The following is a 22,309-nucleotide window of genomic DNA, read 5'->3' as shown; positions in this document are numbered from 1 at the left end:
TGGGTTATTGAAGGGTTATTGATGATGATGATGATAGTGATGATGATGATGATGATGATGATAGTGATGATGATGATAGTGATGATGATGGAAACGCAACTGTTGTTCCTGTTTCCCGTTGATGAAACTGCTGACACTTTTGCCATTAGCGTTGCGTCTGTTAACGGCAGCTGTTGTTGTCTGCAGCTGCTGCTGTTACTAATGAAGGTAATGTGGATTTAATTGTTGATGTTTGTGCTTGGCATACGACTCTAATGAGATAATTCTATTTAACCTAGAAGTGGATCACTCCCTGAACCTGTAAAAAGACTTATATTGAACCAGTTTGATGGAAGATGTCCTGCGAATCAGAGAGAGGGAGAGAGAGCATAGGTTCGAATCTTGATTGTGGCAGTCGGCCCACAGTCACCCCAGCTGTTCATTCACCTCTAGGGGATGGTCGATAAAACGGGAACCTGGCTCAGGCTAGGGTATATATATATATATATATATATATATATATATATATATATATATATATATATAGAGAGAGAGAGAGAGAGAGAGAGAGAGAGAGAGAGAGAGAGACTTAATTAGGGCCTCAATTGCCCGTGCCGTCTCAGCTAACATGAAAAAAAAATCTAATCTAACCGCTGTGATGAAAGTCGTTCTCACTGTCAAAGGAAAGATTCGTATTCCACTTCGATGTTGACAGACTTTCCCGCGCAGAGGTATTACGTCTGTCGGGCGGCAGGAAGCGCCCCAGGTACGCATCGCTGGGCAGACGACTAGTACGTGACTTGAATAACTTCTTGGCTGCGTCCTCAAGGAAAGCGGAGGTGCTGGCCTCTGTGTCAACATCCCTCGAGAGAAGAAAGCGACCAAACACTCGCCGATGACCAACTGTTCCTTGTGCAAGGATGTACGCACCTCGTCTCAACCTCCGCCACATAACATCTCGAGGCATGTGAGCGGTTGAGTTGACACTACGCCACAGTGTGGCCGATACGCAAGAGACCTTTCCTGACAGTAATGAACTATGGGAGGAGGGTGTTCTTCTGTATGGAGGAGAGAGGGAATTCTCTAGTACAGTCACCAGGTACTGATGTGTTGGTACCCCTGGCACAGTACGAACTACGTAAGTTCGATGTCCCATTACTGTGGACGGATAGGATAACTAGGACGTGATCTATAGTGATGCAGTCCGGCTGCAGGAGTTGAGGGATTACTCCTGAGGTCGTGTGAGTATTACAAAGAGCCAGAGAGAGCCACTGTGTCCTCACCATCACAGTGAACTGTAAATGCGACGAAGGACAACTCTATGACGCCAGCAGGTATAAGGGGAAGGCAACAGAGATGCCACACATAGTGTTTGGGAAGTATGGAGGGTTTGATGATGAGGATTGTAATTGCTCCTCGTGATACAACTGGCTTTGAGTGAGAGGCGTTGATTTCACTGCCAGCTTAACAGATGTATTGTTATCTATGATCATCCACTTCAACAGAATTAAGAGAATGACAATCAAACATTTTGTTCTCAAAAGATACATATATATATAGACCGGTGTGTGTGTGTGTGTGTGTGTGTGTGTGTGTGTATTTACTTGTGTTTTATATATATTTGTTTATATATCCACCAGAGGTTGGGCGTGTGACGTAATCCAGGCTCCAGCCAGTGAAACGGGAGGACGTTGGTGTGGCCAGCTCCACCTGCCAGGCCCGGCCGCCGACGCCACCAGCCTGGACGACCACCGCTACACAGGTTCGTCCCCCTGCTGTCCCTGAGGCTCTCAGGACCATAGTGGGTGTCAGTAGAGGAGAATAACAGCGCCTATTTCCGTGTGTGTGTGTGTGTGTGTGTGTGTGTGTGTGTGTGTGTGGATACGTAGCGCCTTTTCCATAGTGACCCCTTACCACACCCTACCCTCACCTCCCCCGAGCCACCACAACTACCGCACCACTACCCCTTCATCGGCCGGTAAAAGTGAAAGGTGGTAGTCCGTCTACAGGCAGACGAAGAGAGTAGAAAATATAAAGATCTCCTCAGTGCCATGGATCTGGACAGGGGCCAACTGGCTCCCTGGTAACAAAAGACCTCCATGTTGGTACATATCTCCCTGTTGTCAAAGTCAAGTATCTCTCTCTCTGCGTGCGATAATCATAGAAGCATTTGTCTCTCTGATATCGAGTATCTCTAAAAAGCCGACTGTTTCCTTAGCAACAAGTGCCGCTACAAGACTAACTGTCTCCCTAGCGTCAAGGATGTCCACAAGGCCAGAAATACCCACGGGGTCAAGGAACACCACATATTGCTCCAGTTGACGCTCAGGATCTTTTCTACGAAGTACCGCAACAGTTTCAATGACTTTCGCAGAGTTAAGGATACATCTCCTTTATGCCGAGCGTCTCTAATGAGCCTCGGGATTCCGTGGAATTCGGGATCTTTAGCAGCCTCCATAGGGCATATACTGTCCACAAGATCAGTTGATTTTCTATATTTCCCAGGAACTCCAGATGTTATCGATCTTTCTTGGCCAACAACACTGAGGGCCAAAAGTCCTTATCAACTTCGTGTCAAGACTTCACCAATACTGAATCAGTTCGTAAAGCCTTGATCTTGAGTCATGAAGGAACCTCTGCTTAAGTACTTACTTCCAGTTCAAAAGACGTAGTTTGAACCCCTTTAGAATATGTTATATTCTATTCAGACATTAAAGATTCTCTAAAGCCCCGTCGTTGTAACAGCTATCTAAAAGAAAAATGAGAATTTTCTCACAGAAAATGCGTAAGTAAACATCAATCTCTCCAAGACCCACGAAGATGGCTAATGTTCAGATAAAGTCTGCGTAGGTACTGGAGAAGGAGACCTTCAGCTCGTACATTGATCCCCGAAGAGAGCTTCGCTAGGCAACAGGGAGATATAATGGCTGTGTGTGTGTGTGTGTGTGTGTGTGTGTGTGTAAAGGCCCGCCAGCGAAGACCCTAGCTGGCAAAACTTCCGTGTCGGTTCACTTTCTCCCCGAAACCTTCTCCGAAACAGTCCCAGAACGGTCGTGGAGAATCTTCCATATACTCATTTCTGCATCCGTTCCTCCCTTCAGATGAGACATATCGAGTGAATATTCATTAGATTCTCCCGTAATCATGAGCCACACAGCGTGGATCATATTTGGTAACAGACTCAAACGCTTCGATACTCTGTGTGGTGAGTGAGTGAGTGTTCAGTATGTGAGACAGTGTCGAAAACCATAACGACGTGTCCCCCCCTCTCCTTACAGTAGCCTGACACCCTTATAGAGGCATGGATCATTTAGATAGTCTAGCCCCCTTGCTGTATCCTGGCCCACAAAATCAGTCTGACCTCCTACCGAAATCTGGTCCATAAGAGTAGCCTGTCCCTTGATAATTGCTTCGTGTCTTGTTGTACCATGGCTCACTGTACCAGCCTGTCTCGCTTGAATGGCACTTCCTATCTAGACAGTCTGGCTCCAGACGGAATTCTAGCTTTGTATAAGTCTGCCCCAAGAGAAAAACCCGGCCTATTAAACCCGCCTAGCTCCCTGTAGCAGCCTTACCTATCTCATTGGTATAACCATTACAGAGAGATGACTCCCTCTAGCCTTGGCCTTTACTGTAGTTTGGTATACTGACTGTACCATCCTTTAAGGTAACTCAGCCCTCTGAGATACCTTGAGCCATCTGTAGCTTGATTCTACAGTGGTCTGGCTCACTCACTACAACACCCTAACCCATTGTAGTAGTCTAATCTTCTCTACAGAAACCTGGTGACTCACTAAGATAGTCTGGGTCCCCTACGAGTGGATGAGCCTCCTTCAGTAGCACTACCGTTCTTCCAGTACAGTACAGAACAGAAAGTAGAAAGTCAGTCAGTACTGATCTCTTGACTGTAATGACCGAACTGGCGTAGTAGTGGAGCATGATAACCTGAGTGGTCTGATTGAGGGTAGTGCAGACAGCTATGGACCGCAGTGGAGGGAAGTTGGACCCTCAAATCATGGCCCTGGATGTTGAAAGTTGACCCGTCTGTCTATAACACTGCAAGGAGAGTTTGACAGAAGCTCTGTCCATTACATTCCGACAGAGACTCTTTTGTGTAAGACAGGAAATGGAATGTAAGGAATGGGAAATTCTTATACGTGGTATGAAATGGATTTAGGTTAACGATGTAGCGTTAAGAACGAAAGGCCAACCGTTTGCCTGTGAGGTTGAAGAGAAATGATGATTTAAATGAGAGGAGTGTCCTACGGCTCAGCCAGCCTTTCATCCTCCAGGTTTCACAAAAGGTTGAAATCTTCCAGGTTTCCAGTGACGCAACATATCTTTTGTTGTATGAGTTACCGTCTCCTTAAGAGTCCCTCCCTCACTCCCTCTCAGTAAACTCTTACCTCACACTACAGCCTCACGTCCCTCCTCCTCCTCCTACCGTCGCCTCACGCCTCTCCTCCTCCTACCGTCGCCTCACGCCTCTCCTCCTCCTACCGTCGCCTCACGCCCCTCCTCCTCCTAATGTCACCTCACGCCTCATCTCCCCGCCCGTCCTCGCCCCCTGAGTCCCGTCCGTCACCATCCACCTCCAGCTCACGCCTTACCTTGCCCCGTCCTTAATCTTCCAGGTGACAGGTGAGGCATGTCGTTTATCTACCTATCTTTCCTTCCATCAGGCTTACAGTGTTGGCCTTAATGTAGACGTCTGTTTTTCCCTTAATGGATAGACAGATGGACGGATACTCTTGCGGAAGAGATCTGTTAACAGTGTCCAACGGCACACACCTTACATGTTCTGTCTTCGCTTGAGGGATAGTATTACAGTATGGGACATTTGAACGTTGTCAAGAAAACACGGCATCTGTATAGTCAAGTTTAAGGTCAAGCTTAGAGTTGATGAATCTGACTGCTTTGCACTAGTCGCTGACAAGGAAATTTGTAGAGCTAAGGCCTCTCCAGATGTTAGAACGGTACACCATACGAGGATGGACTACTCTTTTCTCGATGCAATTGTTCAGAAGAGGCGAGTTTTCAGTTCCTGAACAGAAATCCCATTGTCTTTGAGGGAGACTCAGCTATTTATGTAATGTGGGGTTTCCAAGGTAGATTATATGTTACAGTGATACTAAGTATGTCTCTTTCGCTGAGTGGTGGATTTTTAGAGCCGTTAGGAGAGATAGAAAGTTGTGAGGAGTTTTAGAAAGAGAAATGGGAAGAAATTAGTTTTAAGAAGGGTTAAACTTCAGTAGTTTGCGTCCACCTCACTAGGAAATCCTGTTCCAGTTTGAGTTGGTAGAGGAAAACGAGTCGAGACATAGATCGAAAAAGGAAGTGTGTAGTGGATTTGAAAGCAATAGAGGATTGCAGAGTCGAGTCGTCAGCGAATGAGTCAATTTGTTTACTGTTGAAGAAAATCGTTGATAAGAAGGAAAGAGCGTCGGAGACTCGAGAGTTCCCTGAGGGACGCCATTGTTGTGTAAAAAGGGAAAATATATATTTCTAAAAAAGAAAAGGTTTTGACTTTTGAGCAGAGGAGAAATAGATGAGCAAGCACATGCGCAAGTTCAGAACAGGACTCCTTGAAAGCATGAAGAGATATGCCATCTGTTCCACATACCTTACTTGTGTCCAAAGAGAGACGTACTTTTTGGACCGCACTAAAAAAAAGAATAAAAGGGAGGAGTATACGATGAGTAAGAGGGGCGTCAGAGAATAAAGGTACATTAGAGTCGTCTCAGGTGGAGTCAGAGGAAAAAAAAAGAGAGCCAAAAAGAGTTGTTTTGCCCTCAGGAGTAAAAAAGAAAGGAAAAGCGTTTCGACAGATTTTGCTGAAGGTACTTTTAGCCAAAGACTAGAAAGACGTGTAAGGGATGGAAGAGGCAAAGTTGTCGCTGTTCCTTTGGCTAAAAGAACGTTCTGCCCCACGAACAGGTATTGGCAATGATGCCAGGCTGAGATGAAAGTTCAATGCAAGGCGGAGGAGGGAGAGTTTTTTTTTTTTTTCTAGGTCTGATATACCAGGTTCCTGTCCTGCCTTAACGACCTCAGAATAGGAATAGTTGATCCATGGATTGAAGGAAAAGATAGTCATAGAGAAAGATGGGTTATATGTCTCCAATTTCCGTAATAGTAAGAATATGCTAGACGTCTACCGGAGACAGACACATCACCCAAGGCGACGTATTATCGACCCGAGGAATATAAAAACAGTATTTTTGCGAGTCAGTCCAGTCACCGCTATCATAGTGTCATCACTGGCGTTGAGAGGAGCAGCCGGAGGAGGAGGAGGTGCTGTGAGGAAAGAGACGTTTACAGGTGTGTGGTCAGATGAACCATTCGGGAGTGAGGCTCCGTAGCTACAGTGTTGAGGCATTAGAGTTGATGAACAGATATAAAGGGTAGTTAGAGTGCTCGTAACGATCTGGATGACGAGTAGTTTAGTCGACGATTTGTTCCAGGTTATTGAGAATGGAATGCGGTGGGGGAATTTGTACTCTATATTTCTATAAGAGGATTTTAACTATTCCCTGTGTTGTACGTTAAGATCTCGTAAGTAAATAACTTCAGTTTGAGGATAAAAGGATTTCACGACCTCAAAGAAGGGATTTAGAGTCGAAAGTGTAAAGTTTGTAGAGTTAGACGCCCAGTTGATGAACAAAAAGGAAACGGGATTAAATCTTAAGCCAAACAACGTCCAGGTTTGGGGATTCAGATCCCAAGAGGTGTATACGAGGGGCACTGACTGGTACTGGGTGAAGCACAGATTCCAGCGTTCAGGGGAAATCGTGAGTGTAGGAAATGGGATGGAGTTGTGAAAGAGATCAATGAAGATTATCTTAAACTATTAAGGCTTCGATGGAGGTAAGATATTCAACGAGGCTTTAGTCTGTAGCCCTACAGTGTTCTGCAGCAGAAAGGTTAGTAGAAACACTACAGATGTTGATGAAATGGATGAAAGAAGTCAGACCTGCATCGTAGATTAGGTGGAAAGTCATCGATCTCATCCACATCAGTAGCATGTGGACGAGAATCGAAGACATTAATGGGAAAGAAATAGATCATGATCAGCTCCCCTCCCGTGTGTACCAGTAACAACCGCTGCTGCCGCTCGTGTTGCAGAGAGTCAGTTGTGTGTCTGATCATCTCTTTGAGTCGTGTGTGGTGGTGATGGTGGTGGTGGTGGTTTGAAGGCGCCATGGTTGGCCCTCGACCAACCACCATATATCTCACATCACTTTCTCCCTCGCTGCCGTTAACCCTCCCCATATTATCACAGCCACAACTACCGTTACAGCCCCCCCTCCTCCTCCACCCCCAAGGCACCATCTAGTGTCCCTCATCTTCATTAGGGAGTTAATTCAATGGACACTGCTGTTGTAGGGGTTATTATTGTGGTTGCTGTAGGGGTCCCAGGTGGACGCTCGAGGCTGGAGGCTTCACCACCCACCACACGCGGTCCTCGGTACTGGCACTGTTGCCACTGGTAACCACATCTATCGTGCTACTAACGTTACCTTCGTTACTACCATGTTGATCATCATTGCCACCACCTCTGCAACCATGACTCGTCCTATCACCTCTCTACGCCCTGGCTGTCCCCGCCACCAGTCATACTATCACCACTACACACCACACAGTCACCATCACTCACACTGACACCACCAGTCACAAATACCATCACCATCCACCTCTCATCCCATTTCTCTTCCTGCACTTCTTCCTCAGTTCTTCTTTCTTCTCCTTCTGATCCTCCAGCTTCCTCCTCCTATCCCTCTTCTCCTTCTGATCCTCTAGCTTCCTCCTCCTATCCCTCTTCTCCCTCAGCGCTTCTCCAACACCCCCCACTATCACCACCACCAGGATACACTCACCCCAGAAGTAAGAAGCCTCGTCTGAAAAGAACTCGTTCTTAATCAGATTTCTTCGTTACTGACATCTATGAAGTGCGGTCTGGGAGTCTCCTCGCCCCACCTGGGAGTCCTCAGCCTCTCCCGTCATGACCTGGGAGTGCATCCTGATGACCCTCGTCGTCCCACAGGGTCAACAGATCCTACATCATGATGACTCACGTGTCAGGTATCCAAACAATCCATCATATACCACCCCCAGTGAAACCACGGGGGTGAAAATAACTCGCTTCCGTCAGGGGGTGTGGGGGTTTGTTGTTGTCACTGAGGGGAAAGATGATGGCTGATGAGACAAGGAACATATTTCTGTGTCTGTCAACATCATTATCTCTGTGTGACTGAATTACCTGTAGTTGGTGGGTATCATTCACTGAAATAGTTAGTCGCTTACAATGGACAAATATTTCCTTGTAATGTTTGATGGTATTGCTAAATTTTCTGTCGAAAGATGTAATGTAGTTCTGTACTGGTGTTAAACCCCCTCTGAGTACGACAACTTCAATATTTGAGTACGACGTCGTAGATTCTTGAATGCGATGACTATAATTATCGTACTCAAAGGTAAGTCGTTGTATTCAAGAGTTTTAAGTCGTCGTAGACAAGGGGCTAAGTCGTTGAACTCCAGGGGATTAAGTTGTCGTATTTCAGGAGGTTAAGTTGTCATATTTCAGGGACTTAAGTCGTCGTACTCAAGTAAAGTTGTCGTGCTTCAGGGGGTTAAGTCGTCGTATTCAAGTAAAGTTGTACTTCATGAGGTTGAGTTCTCGTACTTCCGAGGGTTAACTCGTCGTACTTAAGGAGTTTAATTGTTGTGCTTCAGGGGGTTAAGTTGTCGAACCCAGGGGGCGACTGGTAATACCACACGTCGTTTGTCAAAAAGAAAAAACTTGTCATTTACGTGTCAGAACGACCGAGACAAATGTGTTCGAACAATAATCCTGTGAGGATCAGACACATGTGAAACCTGAACCAACACATTTTATTCGAATGTGTTGATAATGACCAGAGATTTCCCTCTGACTTCGCCGTATTTCAGCACTTACAGTTTTCTGTTATATTTTGAATATTATGCTTCCAAATTATACTGGTATGTTGCGTATAACTAGACACAGAAACCAATGAAGAGTGATACTGAAAGTTATAATTAGCCGAAGTTAGAGTCAGCTCAAGTGTCTGACACGGGAAGTAATTCGACACATGAATCTATGTCTAATCTTGTCACAGCGACGCTTCCTCTACACCATGTCCGGTGAAAAGTATCACGAGAAAGGTAAAAAAGGCTTCGAGGTGTATTGTCGTCCCTAACACTTGATTATTGAAAGAAAAAAATGAATTGCTTGTTCCTCTCCTTGTAACGATAGTATAGACTTCTGAAATTGTGGACAGAGATCAGCAGTGCCATGCTTAGTTCTGCAGGTGCTATGATCGAGATGCGCTACATTATCTAGCGTAATGGTCTTACGTTATTGTTGCCAACATGACTCGTGTTTGTGCCTCGTATGTCACTGTCGAAGGATGTGGGGTTCTGCTGTGTTGGTTGGCTTTGGCCTGCTTTGAGAGCCAGTTATCTAATCCCGCAACACACAGACCCACTTAGCCACAAAAACCAATTGTTTAGTTGTTGGAGCGAGACGGTATTGTCTCCAGCGTGTGAGTTGGTGAGGGAGATCGAGTGACCCGGAGGAGAGTGTGGTCTGTCAACTAGTTCGGTTATGTAAGCTTAATGATTCTCCTTCACCGAGGCTGATGGTCGACCACTCACGTTTTATATGTCAGCGAGCTTGAATGATTTTCATCGAGGCTAATAGTCTGCCAGTCAGGTCTTGTAAAGGAGCTTAATAATTCTCCCACCAAGACTTATGGTTTGCCAATCAGGCTGAAGATGTAGAGCAGCTTAGATGACTCTCTCGCCGAAGCTTATGGTCCCCCCACAATCAGGTTACGTATGTAAAGGAGCTAGAATGACTCTCTCACCGGACCTTATCGTCTGCCAATCAGCGACGTGTCAAGCCTGCGAGGATCCATCAGCGTCAAACCCGACACCAACACTTTCTAGGCGGGAGAAGTGACGAGCGATGGTCTGCAGGACCTCCTCTCACTAGACACGTGAAGTGGGAGAGCTTTAACCCCCTGAGGACGACGGTATAGACTCTTGAGCCCGCGGAGCGGCCCCGAGCACGAAGATATGAGCCCTTTGGGCACTTCTCGACGGCCCTTGATTTGAGCACGACAGTATGAACTCTGGGGATGATGACCTGGCCACATCATCTGTTTTGATGAGATATACGTAGGATATGTCCTCCAGTACCCGGCATCGGTGGGTGCACGGAATCTCCAGGTCTCTTGTTGGTTCTGGTGACAGTGTGAAGGCGGAGGGAGGCGGCCGCCGTAGCAATGGCCCCACCCATGTCCCCGTCTGGTCCCTTAGAACCTGTTCCTTTCTCTATTTGCCTCAACAACAGTTACGGCCTTGAGACATATTTCCCCATGGGTGGAACCCCGATTACCCACCACCTCTCCTCAATTTCTTGCACCTGTCGGACATTCTACCGTCTTGTGATGTCTTAACTGAATCGTTTCTTATCTCTGATCGCTATCTTTATCGCCATTTTCCGCTTCAGTGGTGACGTATAGGTGTGGTGCGCCATACCTTTACCCGGCAAACGCATAATACACATCAGGTCGCTTGACTTTAATACCATCTGGCACAGAATTTTGTCTCCCAGTCTCAGAGATGATCTTCTCCACCTTCGCCCACTCTTCTCCTGACTATTATGCCAGTCTTCGACCCTCCAACCTCCCGCTGCCCCGAGGCTGTGCCGTCCTCTCGTCTGCATCCCGAGGTCCTCGGTGCGAAGGGCTTCCCTTTACACCACCACGAGCGGCTGGGATCCTCCCAGACTCGTGATAACTGATTCAGACGCCGTGATCGCCTCTCCCTCTCTCGTCAGGACCCACTCTGATACCTTTCCCACCTCAAACACTCTTCGATATTGTTACAGAATTCCACCTCCATTATTAAGGTCTTCAAACTCATGGGAATGTTTCTACTTGTATAGTTTACTGCTACGCCATCTTCTGCGCACCAACGACGGCGCTCTAGGGAGACTCGGTTGGGTGAATTACGAGGTTTCTTCTCGACTTTCCTTGGGATGACGCCTGTTGTTCCTCCCATGCACACCCCGTCCTGCCTCGAGACTGTCCCTCCTCACCATACGTCCATGGTGTGACCGCTGCTCCTCTGAACCCCTCCCGACCAGGGAGAGGGAGTACGGTGTACCTCTCTCTCTCTCTCTCTCTCTCTCTCTCTCTCTCTCTCTCTCTCTCTCTCTGCCTTTATCGCTACTTGGAACTGTTACAGATTCGCTCTTCATGAAGCTGATAGGCCGGTGAACAAGCCAACAACAGCAGTAGCCCACCAAACTACCCACTCAACTGGTCAACCACAGCAGTAGCCCACCAAACTACCCACTTAACGGGCTAACGACAGCAGTAGCCCACCAAACCACCCACTCAACGGGCCGGCAACAGCCTAACCCACCAGCCCGTCCTGGTAAAATGCAAGGGACTCGTCAGCTGTAAGACCCGTAATTCAAGTATCTAGTCATTACTGCCGCTTCTTCCCAGCTAGAGAAACTTTGGACCACCCTTGGTCAAGACAGTGCTAGGCACCCCCCTGTTTATGGAGTCGAAACTGTTGCTACCTGCCTAGCGCGTGTGGACCGTATAAAACCAGAGGGTTGAAGCCCACCAGTATCCGGTAAATTACCGGGAGGTATTTTAAGTGATGGCGCGGGAGAATGTGTGATGATCTTGGAAGTAATGGTGGTGGGTGGTGTAGAAGGCCTTCTACATCATCCTTACTCCCTCTTACGCCATCTATCAAGCGAGTCTAAATACACACTGGTCCTCCCGACTCTCTCCATCCATTACCTGGACCTCAAGCAACAGTCCTGGTTGAACCTGCAGTTCAGTTCTCGCCACCGGTACTTCGTACCATTTAAGATCCCTATACCCCAAGGTGCATTTCGGCTCTGCAACTGCATGTAGCCCATCCAAACCCGTACAGACCGCCGCAAGAACAGACCTGTCCCAGTTAGTGTTAAAATTATCAATAATGATTGAACAGTTACCCCAGTGTTTGGGTAACGATTGTCTGTTTAATTCCCTTTTCTCTTGGTATAGTTGATCAATCCAAAATTCACAAACTGTTTAACAGTAAATTTATGTTCAAACTCTCTATCAGTCTCTGTTTTACAGCCTGTCTGTCAGTACTCAAACTGTTCTAAGCCATCATCTGCAAACATGCGTGGAGGGTAATATACCCTATTACACTCCAGTCCATATACGACATAATTATGTTCAAGCGTTTGAGTTCGACAACTTGATCCTCTCAGTACGATGGCTAATGTTATGGTGATAAAGGGCTTGGTCAGAGGTCTCTCCGCGATACCCAAAGATCGTAACGCCGCGTTTCCTTCGTGCTCAAAGGGGAAAGGGGACGGGATATTCCTATATATCATTCCCATCTTGCCCCAGACGACGCGACGGCCCACACCTCTCGTGGGTGGGAGTGGGTCACGTCGCCCGCTCAGTCAGACGCAAGGAAGAACAAGTTGAAGTACGTTCAGGAACAACCCTGGCTCTGGAGGCTGCTGTAGTGACACATGCATGGGATGTCATCAGCTGTTCCTCCCGTCTCCTTTTCCTCTACCTGGAGCGTCCAGTTCTTCTACACTGGTTTTACGAGTGGTCCTCGTTCTTAGGCCTCATGTTCGATCTTCCTTTTGCTTTATTAACATCTTTATCAAGTCCTCTTCGTCGGTCTTCGCCCATCTCCGTTCCATCCTGGTCATAGTGTTGCCGAGTCTTGTTGTGGGGTGATGTTGCCAGGGGTGACGTCACACACAGGAGGGTTCCTCCCCTCTCTCCCGCTGCTAACCACACCCCTCACTCCACTCCCTCGCTTACCTTCTAACCACTCCTCTCCCGGCACACCCTTCCATTATTGGACACCCCCCCCCCCTCCCACCCCCTCTACCAAACGTTTCGGAATGTTTCGAGACATTCAAAGCGTACTATCTCCAGTTATGTATGTTTAATGTTTATTGTGAATTTTAGCTTAATGTTCGCTCGTGTGTGATGAGCTGTAATATCCAGGAACACGTAAATACACAATTTGTTCAAGGCCTCTTCATACATTCGAAATTATTCTCAGAGGAAAGTTTGGATGTGCATCATACATTCAAACTAATATCCTGAATACAGAATTCTTTACAGAAGTCGCTCCCAGAACTGATTCTAAGTCAGTCGACGATATTTCTCCAGGGGCTTCCTCAGATCTCTCTTTGTGTATGTCATTGATAACTACATGACAAAATGTGTATATACGTAAACGGTGGTCATGGGGCCAACCATTATTCGAAAAAAAGATGATGAATGCCGTAAGTACGCACGCGCACTTGCGTATCCCTGATCTTATCTCCCGTCATGTGAACTACCACCGTTATTTTACAGTCGAGACCTTGGTGCGTGACTGGGAACAGGCTGCATGACTGAGTACATTGCATGACCGCGGGAAGGCCGCGTCATGGTCAGAGCCGACAGCAGCGACAAAAAGAACAAGGGGCGGTCATGGAACCAGGAGAAAGAAACACATTTTGTCAGCAGCAATCATATATCACCAGCAGCAGCTGATGTAGCAGCACACGAGGAACAGCCAAGGAACCAAGTACCACACCGACTCGCGCAGCAGAAACTTCACCAATTCTTCTACTTCGACCAGACCGTCACGTTGGAAGGGTAAGGTCTCCTCCCTCGCCTCGGAAGCCCAAAATGAACCAGCCTGTCTCAGCTTTCCTCCCTGCAGATCCAGTGACTTGGATCCTCTCAGTATATAACTTTAAGCTTCAGGTACAATAACCCAGCCTTTTGGATCATGATAGCTTACGGTCTGTAGCTTGACTTCTTCACCACGTTTAGCTTTGGTGTTTAACCTTCTCAGCTTGACAGCATAACCTTTGAACACGACGATCCGACTTGATGACCGACCCTTGAGGACGATGGTACAAGATCATAAGCATACTTGAGTGTCGTAAGGTCGTGCTAATGGGTGAGTTATGTCGTGCTCATGGAAGTTAAGCACTTCGATCATAGTCAAAGTCCATCAAAACTGTCGAATCATATACGATAGTTTGAACAACTGGCTACGATAATGTACTGTCGTATCATGGGCCTTGAAGAAGTCTCTATATTTCGTTTTCTACTCACCCACACTGGGTCAGGTAGTGGGGAGGTGGGCGCGGGCTGAGTCTGAGGAATGTATAATGTGTAGCACTATGTTCCTGCGCCATATGGATTATTTACAGTTGCTCAGAGGGACAGGCGGAGGGGACCAGTGGGCCAGAATCAGGTAGGGGACTTTCTCCGAGAGGAACTTGTTCCTGTAGGGAGCCTACTGTTACATGCATCTCACGCGCAGGTCTGCTGCGGCGCCAGTTCCAAAACCTCACTAAAGGATTCAGGAGGAGGACACAGCACTGAATCAATCTTTCGTTCCGTAGATTTGCTGTCGGTATGTGTTACCCAAGTGCTCACACTTGTGTTGTATCGATGCTAAGGTTAGGAGGACTTGATCTATGTGGAAGATGAATGTACGTAGCAAATGAGGTTTTTGGGAGGAACTGAGCGGACCACTTCCCACGATTGTTCAGGTTGTTGAGTGGTGAGTAGTTGAGTGAAAGTTGGGTGAGGGTAAAGTAGATAAGTTCACCGTTGGTGAGCGTGGGTAGTCGACAGTAAGGAAGATTATGACAGTGTAGTTAAGTGTAGGGAAGGACATGAGATGGACACATAACACGAGACCTGATGATCCATTACGAGGTTATGTGCTGACTTACTCCAGAATACGGTAGCTGAGGAATAGTAAAGCAAAGACATCTTACCACCCACCTCTCCCTCCGGCTCAACTGTCGGCACGAGGGGGAAAAAATAAGAAGAAACACCTCTTAGCGAGCAAAAAATGTACTTCCACAGTTTTTTCTTTCTTTCTTTAGGAAATCTTGTCCTAGCTGTTCCTCTAGCCTGAATTGTCTCCAAGATCAAAGTCAGTGAGGCATACGACGCCAAGAACTGGTGATGTTAACCAGCTTCAGAAAAATTCTGACGAAGTACAAAAGTGTGTGTCATTCATGAGATGCGTCACGGGACTCTGCTCCCACCCGGGTTATCGTAAGTTCGGTAAGGGTAGGTGGATCCCGGGGCCAAGCCTGTCTGATTGAGGGTTATGCAGACCTGTTTGGTTTGATTATATCAATAGCAAATTTCCTTATAGTCCTAGTGCTTCTTCATGTAATTTTTTTTTTTTTCTAACCTCCCTTGCTGAGTAACCGTCTTGCCATGTAGGAGAAAAAGTTGTCACAATGATCGAAACTCTTGCGTATCTTTTCGGTCGATGTCCGATGGAAAGATATCTTTTCTTAGATGGACGACCTTCAAGGACGTTGGGAGGACTCTAGGGATTTTCAAAAGTCCTTCATATTTACGAACAATATTACTGATATTAGAATCCGAGTGAGTGCAGTTGGTCCTATCCTAAACATCACGTCCCTTTGATGAACTTTCTCAATTCTAAGGCGCCTGCATTCCCTTACTACTGGATGTAGCGAAGCCTTGGGTTGCAGGAGCATTTAGAAAGGTCTTGGGCAACACCAGGACTCTACAAAGAATTGGTCCTGGGTTAATTATATACAATAGCCAGTGGGTGGGAAGAAGAGGGGAAAAAAAAACGAGTGAGAAAGTAAAATGACTAACCGTAAGACAGTTGTTGTATGGTGGAGAAATACATGGTGCAACTGGCCGCAGGCGGAGCCGCAACCGCAGGCACAGACAGCGAAAGTGTAGGGGAAGGGACGGTGTCGCTGGAGCTGTAGCTATAGATGGAAGCCATTACGGGCCTTGGTGACACGAACGGGCCGGGCATTATGGAAAACTATAGCGAGGGAAACATAGAAAATGAGTGCGGTAAGGGTAGAAAACGGGAAGAGAAAATCGGTAGAAAAGAAGCACAAACTTCATTATTCTTCCATCCTCTGTCGGAAATCTAGTTTCATCTTATATAATACCCTATCAGTTGCTTTTGAGGCCTTTTTTTTTTTTTTTTTAGTTGGAACCATTCAGACTTTTATTTTTTCTGTTATTCTAAATTAGGCTGCATGTGTCAAGGAACGAGAGAAAAGAGAGTGTGTATTGAGGTATTAGAGGAAGAAAATACACAACGCCCAGTTGATGGAAGAGGCTGTCCTTCACTAAGCAGGCCATTCGAGCTAGGATACCAACTGCCAGACGGTGAAAGCAGGATCTGTTTGGGCTCTGAGGGAGGAACCTTATTATAATGAAGAGTTGTTCCCTTATCCTGTTACAATACTTTCTTCTGATACTTCAGACATTGGCATTGTGTTCATTTGCATAGAGCATCCAATGTACATAATTTCGATTCTTACTTCAACACTTGTAAAGATGGTTCTGTTGCTTGATGGATTTTGTTTTCAGTTTTACAGTACCATGAAGGGACGTGGCCAGTTTTGTATGTCTTCAGACGTCATTTTTGCACCCTGTTATTAAACCTAACCAAACAAAATCTTAACTACCTAATAATCTAACCTAATATAACGCAACATAACGTAAATTCAACCACAGCCTCTTCCCCTCAACAGTATTTCGAAAAGCCTTGGTCGTATTTTTCCACCTGGTTATTATACTATATCGTAAGTGATTATACGGTATAGGAGGCGACAGGTCACCTAATACAAAAGCAGTTGTTAGTACGCCCAGCCAAGCTGAGACGTTAAACTTTATAGGTAATAGAACTACCTTTCAGTACAAAGCAAATAGACAATTACATAGTTTACAGAGTTGCTTCCAGTCAAGGATTATGTTTGGCTGCCAGTTACGTCGGAAATTATTATTTGCATCATCGTTCATACCCAATTTTATGTAGTTAACTACCTGTCGTCATATTTCAGCATTAAATAAACGATCCATTGAATCCTCATGATTAATGCGCTACATGTAGCGGTTACTGATGTCAACAGGAGTAGCGCTTCTCGCTAGGTCTGTGACAGACCCACAACAATACCAACACCGTCAATATGAAACTTGCACGTGGATTTTGTGACCTAAATATTTCAGCAACAGACACTGATCTCAAACGGACAGTTCTTAAGGCTTTAAGTTTTGGGTATCAGACTGTCGCCATCAATAGAGAAGTGACTGACAATACGTCGACAGAAAAGAAGAAACGGAAGAAAGGCAAGTCGAGCCCTATTGATAGATTTACAGTTGTTATGTCCATGAGTATAGGTTCCTCCAATTGTGTTGAGTAATAATGATATGACTGAGATGTCTTTAATGTTATGCTGAAACATGATTTAAGGAATTTAAACAGCAGTAGCGGAAGTGGTGCCCTTGGTGGCCTGAACGACTTGGGGCAATTCAAAGCTTATCTCTTCCCACAGGCTAACTGCAACTATCACAATTGCGAGGAAGCGCAAGGCTATTAACTATATAGTAAGACTTGCACTGCATTGTATTAGAGGAGAGGATTATTTTCGATATGTTTTCCAGTGCGGGTTCCCCAACATTGGACCCTTTATTTTGGTAATTTACCAGCTTAGCAACGCATAGAAACTAGCATTGGATATTAGTATGTTTGATATTTTGGGTTTAGTCGTATATTGATTAGTGAATACCAAAAGAGTGAAAGTTGCAGAATTTTATATCAAGCATTAAATTTCTTTGCACAAATGACTATGGTAATAGTGGTGAGGTTTCGAGATATGATTGATGATGTGGGATAGATTAAATGTAAATGTAGATGAGACACTAACCTTTCTAGCTGCCATATTTTATCTTGATTTTCAATATTTGAGTTAAAATATATCAGCCACACTCATGAATGAGTTTTGTGTCAATAGACAAACAACAAAGTTTCTGTTGATGTAGAAAATAGATTAAGATTTACATTTTTCTCATATACGTATGATTGCTAATTACAGGAGATTTTCCCTTTGTTCCTTCCCCTCCAAAATTGACGTTGTCTGAAGAGGATCTCCGCCAGCACAAGATCACTCGAAAACCTGTCATTCTCACACGTATCACAATCACATACTCTGACCCAGGGTCTGCTTTTCTCTCCAAGTTTCGTGATGTCATTAAGCAGTATGATATAATTGCTTTCACCCCAACCACAGAAGGTGCTCTCAAACAGGTAAGATATCATAAGGATGTTTCTGTGCCATAGTTTGATTACTGAATAGATTAATGTAAAGTTTAGCTTGATGTGTCTTGAGAAATCTCTCTAAGTTGAAAGAATTCTCATCATTTCTGTCAGTAATCTTGAGAAGTGAAAAATGTTCTTCAGTCATCTTCAGTAACTACTGAAATTTTTGTATAAAAAAATATTTTTATTGTAAAGGCACACATTATACAAGGAAAATTTCTGCACCTCATAATTACTGTGCTGCCATTGGCAACTCAGGGGAGGACCGTTGTGTTATCCACTTCATTATGTACACCACAAAGCTTCAAGGATCATATGCTTAGTGTTTCAGATATACTCCATGTGTACCTAAACATGATTAGTGTATGTAGTACTGTATGACTTAATGGCTGAAAAGTAACTACAGAGTTAAGGGCCACATGCATATTGAGAGTAAATGTCTTGGAATTAATCTTAACTCCTGAAGAAAAGATTTTATGGTTGATGGATGTAAATGAACATTGACTGGCCAGAGTCCAAACAGCTAACTAGGCAAACATCAGTAAAGTCATGAGCCATATACACTGCGTAGAGTATGTGTCCTTAGGAGTATTTATATCATTTGAAGCTATTAATGAAATGTTTGGGTGGTGGTTATAACCTGATGTTAATAATAGAATGTAAGTTTTGCTTTGGTGTACCCACATATATGTATATATATATATATTTTTTTTTTTTTTTTTTTTTTTTTTTTTACTTTGTCGCTGTCTCCCGCGTATATATATATATATACAAGTGGATTCATGCCTGGAAGAAAACTTATCATACACTGCCACCTACCTGCCTCATTGTGGTTCATTCGAAACCCTACCACACCAAGAAAGAGGGTTTTCTTTACCACTGGCTATATTTCCATTCTTAATTTAACATCACCCTTAAGAGATGACCCATCATCAGTACCTCATTTGATTTTGATAATTGTCTCTGAGAAATTAATCATATGGTCATGGAACAATGAGACAGTATATATCCATTAGGTATTCACCACCACCATAAAAGTTTATTGTGACTATTAACTTTTCCAAGTTTGTAATTCAGATACTATTCATATCAGTTTTGAAATGGGGTGAGAGGATTTATCTTTCTGGATACTTCATTGTCACTTTGAATAGTTTACTATGACCTCTCTTTCCTGCAGACCTGAAGTCATAGGTTATAGATATCTCCATGTCATCTGTAACCTCCCTGCAAAGGGACTTGTGAGTAGTGATATTTAGTAAATATTGTTTCATTTTCTTGTTTTCTTTTAATTTTCAGACTGTATCCCAAACAAATGTAGATGTGGATATCATCTCTCTTGACCCTGAAGAGCGTGGTACTCGATTTGCCAGGAAATTATTACGTTTAGCAGTAGAGCGGGATATTTATTTTGAGGTAAGCTAACGATCTATATTCCTATATTTAAGCTATTTGGAATTCCATTGCATTGCATTATCTTAGTCCACAACATATGGACAGACACATTTTACTTAATGAATTGAAGGAAATGTGGGAAGTAGAAATGGTAGGTGTATTTAACTCATCCCTAGGAGGAGTTGCATCATATTCTGGACACATGTAATTCTTTGCCCAGATTCTTGTACTCATACGTTTAGAGCTTTAGTAAATATTGATATAATCTGGCTGTGGCTTACCATATCAAGATGCTCACAAACATATTAATATTAAGTCTTACATCAAGAATGCCCACAAACATATTAATGTTAAGGAACTTTCAGGAACATTACTGTTGGTAAAATTATCATGCGTAATTAATTTTTTTTTCAGTATCTGAAGCATTTAATCTTTTACAGATTTTGTATTACACCTGTCATTACTATCCTTTTAAAGATATGGCCTATAACACTACTTGCTAGTTCGTAAGCAAAATTTATGAAAAAATGTTATACTGATTCCAGTATATTTTACAGTTGAGATATGGCCCATGTATTACAAACTCCAGTAGCCGTCAGCATACTATCACCTTGTCACACATTCTGCATCAGAGTTCAAGGTCAGCAAACATGATACTTACAAGCCAGGCAAGATTTCCAAGCCAAATTCGTCCCCCCTATGATGTTATGAATCTGGGAAGATTCTTTGGCTTGACAGAGGCTGCTGCAAAGGAGGCAATAGTATCATTGTCTCATAATGTTGTATATTGTGCTACTTCTCGTCGAAAAGGAGCAACAAAATGCGTTGCTCAGGTTACCTTTTTAGGTGAATCTGATTCTAAGTTGAAATTTGAAGGATTAGAAAATGCCAGAAAGTACTTGAAAACCGGTATCCAAATAAATGATTGAAAATTTATAATAATTTTAATACCTTTTTTACCTTTTTATAGAAATAGTACTGTATACAGTGAGTGACAGTAAGATATTGTATTTACATGCTGAATTATCTTGGGACATTTTTGTGGTAGTTTGGGCAGTGATGACTGCATGGTTTGAGTGGAAGAGGACTTCTTGTTTTTGTTGGCAAAGAGGACATAGTGTGGCCTGTTGAGGTGATCCAGTACAATAAGACAAGATGATAGATAGCAATGCTGATATTTCTGGATATAGCACAAGTGGATGCAACACTTTTGCTGTAGCATGAGCACCAAACTAGCTTCCATTATGTTACTATAACATGAGTGGCAACCTGCTGCACAGTACTGATGCTTCACCTGCCACAGCATTAGTTTTTTTGCTACCATTCACTTGGTATAATTCTACACCAGTGCTCACATGTTCCAGTCAACACTATGCCGAAGCATCCATCAAGTGACTGCACTATGAGGAAACCTGCTGAGTGGGGAGTGGGTAAGGAAGAAGACCTTTGATTTGGAGGAAAATTTCAGAATACTGGCTGAATTTGAGCAAGGGTCTGGCTCTTTAGCTGTTGCTCATGACTATGGGGTTAATAAGCAGCATCCACATCAAGCTGAAAAATGAATCATTCAGGAAAGTCTTTTCTTTGCCAACAACTTGGAAGACAACAATGCATTTCAAGATGCCAGTACAAAACCCCAAAATATGCCAAAGTGAACCTAAAGTATTTTAAATATAACAATGGCAGTATATGCCATCCAGACTGCCTAAGTTATATATATATTGTAGTTTAAAAGAGCTGCTAGAACCATGTCTGATTATCTAACAAAGAAAAAATAATTGCTTTAGTGCTCTCCAGGTTGGTCTCTCAAACACAAATGGACATCTTACATAGCAAAATCATAAATTAAGAATTATTTCTCTTGTGAATTGAAAGAATATCATACAACAGTAATGTTATAGCCAAGAAACATGTAGAGTAAGTGCTTAAAACAACATGGTGTTGATTTGTCTTCCCATTTAGTAGTGTCATATTGCAGCGCACTTCGGTTTTTTATAGTATGGTGAATACATATTTACATTTCCTTTAAAGTCATTTATGTGGTTTCATGATCTTGGCCCATCATTATTATTACTTTAGTATCAAGTGTGATGTCACATCAGTAGTTTAATTTCATAGGCAGGGTGATGAGGGAGGTAAATGCGAGTCTTGGAGAGAGGGGCAAGCATGCAGTCTGTGAGGGATGAAAGGGCCTGGGAAGTGAGTCAGTTGTTTGCTGATGATACAGTACCAGATTCAAGCAAAAACTGCAGAAGTTGGTGACTAAGTTTGGAAGAGTGTGTGATAGGAGGAAGTTTAGAGTAAATGTGAATAAAAGCAAGGTTTTTTAGGTTTAGCAGGGTTGAGGAACAAGTTTGTTAGGGTGTGCATTGATTGGTGAAAACTTGGAGGAAGCGTTTTATATAACGGAGAGTGGACATAGCAACGATAGGAACTGTGGAATTGGAAGTGATTCATAGGTTGGGTAATGGGACAAAGGTTGTGGGAGTGCTGAAGAATGTGGAAAGAGAAATGTTATTTGGGAGAGCAAAAATAAGTACGGTTGAAGGTGTAGTAGTCCTAGCAATACTATATGGATGCAAAGCTTGGGCTATAGATAAAGCTGTGCAGAGGAGGGTGGTTATGATAGAAATGTAATATTTGAGAACAAATATGTGGTGTGAGGTGGTTTGATGAAGTGAGTAATGACAGGGTAAGAGAAATGTTTGGTAATAAAAAGAATGTGGTTGAAAGAGCTGGAAAGGGT

General features: G+C 44.0%; 1 protein-coding gene across 1 annotated transcript; it reads left to right on the top strand.

Annotated features, from left to right (window-relative positions):
- Positions 1-16,995: 16,995 nt before the first annotated feature.
- Rpp30 (ribonuclease P protein subunit Rpp30) lies at positions 16,996-20,505 on the top strand. Its single transcript, XM_071677089.1, has 4 exons — positions 16,996-17,201; positions 17,948-18,159; positions 19,468-19,584; positions 20,121-20,505. Exons 1-4 carry the CDS (start codon positions 17,042-17,044, stop codon positions 20,490-20,492), a joined length of 861 nt encoding a protein of 286 aa, XP_071533190.1. The 5' UTR covers positions 16,996-17,041; the 3' UTR covers positions 20,493-20,505.
- Positions 20,506-22,309: the final 1,804 nt, after the last annotated feature.

This window comes from Panulirus ornatus, chromosome 24 (genome assembly GCF_036320965.1).
Source record: "Panulirus ornatus isolate Po-2019 chromosome 24, ASM3632096v1, whole genome shotgun sequence".
NCBI lineage: Eukaryota > Metazoa > Arthropoda > Malacostraca > Decapoda > Palinuridae > Panulirus > Panulirus ornatus.
Note: the sequence above shows the minus strand (reverse complement) of the source record. Positions and strands in the feature narration are given on the sequence as shown.